Source organism: Condylostylus longicornis, unplaced genomic scaffold (assembly GCF_029603195.1).
Source record: "Condylostylus longicornis isolate FDR11 unplaced genomic scaffold, ASM2960319v2 ptg000622l, whole genome shotgun sequence".
Classification (NCBI taxonomy): Eukaryota; Metazoa; Arthropoda; class Insecta; order Diptera; family Dolichopodidae; genus Condylostylus; species Condylostylus longicornis.
The window spans coordinates 25,745-32,053 of record NW_026578575.1 but is presented as its reverse complement, the minus strand read 5'-3'; the positions used below and the strand labels follow the sequence as shown (position 1 = coordinate 32,053).

Genomic DNA, 6,309 nt, shown 5'->3' with positions numbered 1-6,309 from the left:
CTCAAAGGCGAAGGATCTTCCTGAGCTCTTTCTGTCCTTTCTTGTAAAGTGGTATTGGGAACGACCTCCACATATGAATAGTTCTCTCTTTTCTAATTTGTGGACTTTTTAGCATGACAATTCGTCTCAGTGTGAGTGAGTGAGTGAGAGAACACTAATTGACAAAATAATTGCATCGCTATTTCACCTGCTTAAAGAGACTCTCAAGCCATGACGAAATCCATAGTACTTCGACCAAGAGATACAATGAGTAAAAGTGGTTCCTGTACCGGAGTGGCCGGTAGCTGGCATGATCAGGTTGCATGACCAACCATTACAATGCTACGAATTCCAAAAAAATGTGCAAAAAATCCACCAAGGCTCAAGTCTGACACGCGTGTATCGCGGCAGTCGTGCCTTGGTGTTGTTGTCCCTTTTGTCTTCCCGAATCTCCATGGTGAGTCCAACTGAGACTAGAACGGTCCATCTCCATTGGTGCATGGATACGATGACTAAGTGTGTGCGACATTGATGTTCCATTTTCAGGTGAATTCGTCCAGGTGGATAATGGTCAGGGCGACCAGCTGTCGGGGTGTTCCGGTGGACTTGAAGTCGTCCGACGGACCAGCAACACATTAAAAAACTGGATGCCGTCAAAACTGACGGTCGGCCATCTCATACCCTCACGCGAACCACGCTCTTCATATGTTCAACAGTTGCGCAATTCGCTTGTTACAGATCTGAAGACTCCTCTGCCAGACCCCGTGATAGCAACTCCGGCACCGACACAACCATCCGCTCCTGATTTCCAGGACATTGAAGCTGCTGAGAATGAAGAGCCAATCGTTCATTCAAGAATGAAACGAAAGAGGAAAAAGACCATCAAACGTTCAACATCTTCTGCCGCTCTGAAGCCTTCTGCCGCTCTGAAGCCTTCTGCCACTTTTGCGCCACTGAAGAAGGCACGAAAGACGCGAAGCACTCGAAAAGCGTTTGATGACACATTCGTGACGATGTTACAGGGAGAAGCCCAGAAAGCCATGAGGAAGTCGAAAGTGGAAAGAATGATGAACCGACGTGGCTTGGAATTGAGGAACTATAAACTTGGAAGGCCTTTAAAATACACACAAGACATGATGAAAAAGGTGGTGCGTCAGCGATGCAGCTCGGATAAAATATCGCACACCGATCTCATCAACTTTGTGCTTTCAATGTGCTTCGATAATACAAGTGAGAAGCGCCGATTGCTTAAACAGATGATCAGACGTCGGGCAGTGGACATCAACGAAGTTGATGACGTTCAAGGCCCGTGGCCATTCCCAAGTATTCCCAGAAATGTCAGCCCATTGCTCGTCGGTGCCTTTGTTGGAAATCGTCGGTTGGTTCAGTTTCTAATGGAAGTCGGTGCAGATCCGAAAATCCGCATCATGCAACCGGGATATCTTAATCCGATGCTCACGGTTGACCAGATGATCATCTCTCGTTCGAAGAATAGTGCCCCATACGCAAATGAATATGCGGGAATTGTTGCGGCATTGCAAAAATCGTCAGAAGCTGATGCGAGAGCGCAGCTTGTCAAGAAGCCGAAGCCTGCGACTGTTCCAACGAGACTAATTAAGCGCGAAGAAACTCCTGAGGAGGTGGTGCGCGCCGCTCAAGAAGTTTTACAAACGGGATCCCCTGCCGCGAGCTCTTCAGTCGCACTTGATATGGTGATGCGATTGAAGGATGGGCGATGTGCTGAAGGCGCAGTGAGCGTATTGAAGTCCGATAAAGAACTGATGAAGATGGCGTGGGACGTTGCATTGGAAATGGCCGTCCCTGAAGCTGTTGAAGTTCTGAAGAAGTATGTGCATCGCTCTGATCATGAGAATGACATTATCCTCGCAATCACGGGAAGACAAACAGCGGGTGCATCTCTCACTGAGGCAGAGGCTCAAAGACGTTTAGCGGTTCTCGAAAAGATGGTTCCGGAAAAAACTGGTGACCAGAGAAAATTCGTGGAGCTCGTTGAGAACCATTTGCGTCATGATCCTCTGGTCGTGAGTTTGCAACGTCTCGTGAGGAAAAGCAAAGCTCTGAAACGCAAGCGAAGAAGTATATCAGAAATGCTTTTGGCATTTTTCGGGTATATTCGAAGAGGCTTCGTTTCCGCGTAGTTTGGCTGGCGCGAAGAAGTCCGAGTAAAAAATCGCAACATTCCATGATGTGACCTTATTAGTTGTTATTTAGTTTTGTCCATGGCATTAATTGCCATTTGCTTTCATGGATTACTTTTGATGGACGTTTACTCCATCGACTACCTACTTCTGCTTCATTTTTCTTATATTGATTACTGAGTATCCTTGTATTAACATTTGTTCAGGGTCTGTTTAGTCGTCATTGTTTTTCCATTATGTGACTCAACTATATTGTAACACACTTTGGGACAGTAAAAAAAGGACACAGACATGCGAGTTTTAGTCACTCAGTTGAAAAATGAGAAGCAAGATATTTTATCGGTTTGCTTCTGAATCAACACTAAGAGAGCTTTCAACAGAACTCCCTGCTTCGGCTGGCGATATTCGGAGTCAATTGAAGAAAATCGTCTCAATCCCATCTTCATTGGATTTAGTTGTTTATGAATTGAACGAACAGGGGCGGTCGTCGCGTTACGTTTGTTCAGACAATATCGTTATTAATGAGGGTCAAAAATTGCTTGTTTCTCGAGTCCCATACGCGTATGGAAAGTCTCTCTTGAAGGCAGCTATAGAGTGTCAGGCCAAAGAGCGTGTAGCTGAAGCAAAATCAGCCGAAGCCGTGTCTAGCAAAGCTTCTTCAATAATTGATCACACTGGATTGGAGCCAGTATCCAGTGATGATGAAGACAATAGCCTTCCTCTGTTGACGTCCCAACGTCAGACAAATCCAGAGAGATCAGAAACAGCGTCTTCTCACCCGTCGTCGTCCTCTTCGCTTTCATCATCCGAACCCCCATCCCTGTATTCCCGTCCATCATCCCAGTCCCACCTAACGTCCTCTTCTGTTTCGCACCCTATTGAAGGAGTTCATAGCAAGGAGGGGGCATTTGATCCCGCTGTTGACTTTGACGAGGATGATGATGACGAAGAGACTGAACAAGAACAGTTGAAAATTCGTAAAATTATGTTGGAACAACAATCGAATGAGGTCACAAGTTCTAGATCTGACCATCACCGTCCCAGAGACAGTCTAGCAAGCCGGTATCACCGTAACCGTAATCTTACTTGGTCGAAGGACTCGGAGAAGGAATCGTATTCTCAGCAGCCTCGTCTTTTTAGCAATGGGAGACAGTTTGAAATGAAACGAGGAACCGGACCACCAAATGCCATAGTTCCCGTTCATGCGAATTATGTTTGTCATATTTGTGGTGAAAAAGGTCACCATATCCGCAATTGTCCGAAGGGAAATGATCCAAAAAGGCAGAAGAAAGTAAAACCATCAACTGGCTTGCCACGCAGCTGGTTACAAAGGATCTCCGAGGATGAGATTGCCCAATGCAAATGTGATGTCTACAGTTTACCAGGTTGGAAGATAGTCCATGACTCTATAGAAGTGTTATTTAGTGCTTTTTTTGCTTCTTTCGTCTTCACTCTTGAGAACTTTGTATTAGAATGTGCATCTGTCATGCACTCAATGAAAGAAAACAAGCTTTATCCGAACCAGGACGTTTCTTTTTTTCATATGCAGCATATATCCCATTATGGTTGATTGACTTTCATTCTCTCTTTGTCCCAGATGGAACCTTTGCCATTCTCAAGCCCACCGCGACTGCCGCAAGCGCCTCCATTGCCCAACCCGTCGAGTCCAAGGTGCATCAGCGTTTTGGTGATGCAAGCGCTGCGATAGCAGGCCACCTCAGGTGTCCGTTGTGTTCTCTGTTATTCAACGATGCTGTATTGACACCTTGTTGTGGTGAGACGTTTTGTAGAAGGTGTTTATATTCCAGACTTTCTTCCGCGTCTAAAGACGAAGTTGGTAGAAGTGGACCTGCCTCTCGAGGCAGTGACACTGGTGGTGGTGTTAGTAGTGCTGATAGGAATAATGTTGCTGGTCAATGTCCCTCATGCCAAGAGGTTATACGTAGTGATGAATTAGAATCGAATAAAGTGATTCAGGAATCGGTCGAAGGTGTTCTGAGAGTGGGAAGGTTAACAGAAGCACAATCCTCATTTCAAGCAAACAATAAGGTAGAGAAAAGGCGTGATGTGGCGAATCAGTCCGCTGAACAGAAGATAGTGACGTCTCTGCCTCCTGGAACGATTCGCGACGTGGGGGCGTTTCCTCCTGGGGTTAGGCCCATTCCTTTAGGAGGACGTTTAGCTTCACGAAAGCGTCCATTTTCATCGACGGGAATGTCGACTGGGACTGAACAAGCGAAAAAGCAAGCTGTCCGATAAAATATTGCTTCTTTTGGAATCGGACACGCACAGAGATTTGTGTTTTTTTGCTGATGTTGACAAACAACAACAACCCCACACTCATTTTTGAAACCAAATTATTATGGAAATAGATTCCGTGTTTGTGTATTCAATGTGTCATATCTCCTGATAAACAGATCTTGTTCCAGATTCGTATGAATGTCAAGGCGTTACCAAAGACGGCGCATTGCACATGTATTGCCATCCAATTATACAATTCCATCAATCGGTCCACCCAAAACAAAAAAAGATCATGCAAGAGAACAACTCTTTCCTCTATGCCGTCTGAAGCCACAAACTCCCCAAAGGGTGGAGATCCTCCGAGCGTCTGAGCGCGGGCTTTTGGAGGCTGGCCTCGGGTGGTTTGTCAATCTTCATGTTCGACCGCATCAGACTGAAGAGTCGTCCAAAAAGATTTCATGGGATCTTTCAGAGCTTTCCCAGTTTGAAGTGGCTGAGGACCCAGAGACACTCAAATCACCAGAACGCCGCGCTTCCTCGCCGTGCAAATCTCTTCAACTTCCATTTTTGCGATTGACGAGAAGGGGTGATGAAGAAACACAATTAAATGAGCTGCACGAAGAATTTTCAAAACTAGAAATGATTCAGAAATTCGAAGGTTTGGTTCCGTACGTTCCACTTCGACTCTTTCTCGATACTTGGGATGAAGGACCGAATAATCAGCTTCGTTTCGGTCGACTAAAAGCTACATTAACCTCACTATTCAATGGAAAGACCTCTTTTAATGCTCTTGATAATTCAACATTGAACGACTTGAGTATGGCGGTCTCTTACTTGAATCTTCCCCAACTCGCAATACTGCGGCATACACAAAAATCCCCTGTTGATGCTTTTGGGACAACAATGATCCATCTTCTCTTCAACAGGATTGATGACTATATCAGCGAAATTCTACTTCATCACACTTTCACATATTCCATCAAAGCGTCCCTCGTCTCTGCTGGTGATCATCGATCTCGTCCTCCGCTAAACAAGAGTAGTTCCGTCGAGATACAAGAACCTTTTTTAGAAGTCTCTCCGTCGCTCGATCCAACAGTTCAACAGGCTCTCCCGAAAGTGACCGTCGTTAAAGACGTCGCGCCATCGGGACAGCTTTCGAATATGGACCGACTACGTAAGGCTCAAGTGGGGAGGCTGCCAACAGTGTGTGAGATGAAACAGGCCGGACAACAAGTGAATCCTAAAACAGCGCGCGTCATTGAGAAAATTATGAAAACCAGAAGAGAACTTGAAACAAGCAAACGAAATGGAATGGATGAACTGCGAGAAGCGCTCAAAGCACGCACTTCAGGGCAAAAATTGTCATCACTGGCTGTCCCTATTGACAAGAAACAGCCCCCCCCAAGTTCATTGGCTTCATCCACCAGGAGCGACTCCAGTACGCTTTTGCTTCCGACTCCTTCCTTCGACTCATTTCTTTTCCAGAGTCGCCTCTTGATCGCTTTTCGTTGAAAGAGCGTCAACTCATGGGACATCACATCATCTTGATCATCGGGGCAATCAGTCTCTTGAAACTTGAAAGTTCTCAATATTTAAAGTCAGCGATGAGCTGGTGGTTCGTTTCACCTGGTAATGACAATCACTCGTTTCCTCCTCCTGCGCGATTAGCAGGGCAGCCCGATCAACCACAACAACCATCCCGAGGTGCATTTATCCAATTTCCATCGCTTATAGCAAGAAGTGAACGACCACCAAATTCTGCAGTTTATGCGATGCATTCTGCGACACCACCAGCTGAACGTTTGGCTCCAAAGCCTTGGAGTCTTTCAGAATGGGCGATTCTTACTCTCGATACAGATGGCGATATTCGACATCTGGAGCCGCCACGATGGGATAATGTGATGAAAGAATTAGCAGTGGTATTGGCGAA

General features: G+C 45.8%; 1 protein-coding gene across 1 annotated transcript; it reads left to right on the top strand.

Moving 5' to 3' along the window:
• The first annotated feature begins 2,457 nt into the window (after window positions 1-2,457).
• LOC129617721 (uncharacterized) lies at window positions 2,458-4,397 on the top strand. Its single transcript, XM_055532826.1, has 2 exons — window positions 2,458-3,523; window positions 3,736-4,397. Exons 1-2 carry the CDS (start codon window positions 2,458-2,460, stop codon window positions 4,395-4,397), a joined length of 1,728 nt encoding a protein of 575 aa, XP_055388801.1.
• The last annotated feature ends 1,912 nt before the right edge of the window (window positions 4,398-6,309 follow it).

Coding starts and splice junctions, on each gene's coding strand:
- LOC129617721 (XM_055532826.1), top strand. CDS start 2,458: ATGAGAAGCAAGATATTTTATCGGTTTGCTTCTGAATCAACACTAAGA. Junction 3,524..3,735: donor TGATGTCTACAGTTTACCAG/GTTGGAAGATAG, acceptor TCTTTGTCCCAG/ATGGAACCTTTGCCATTCTC.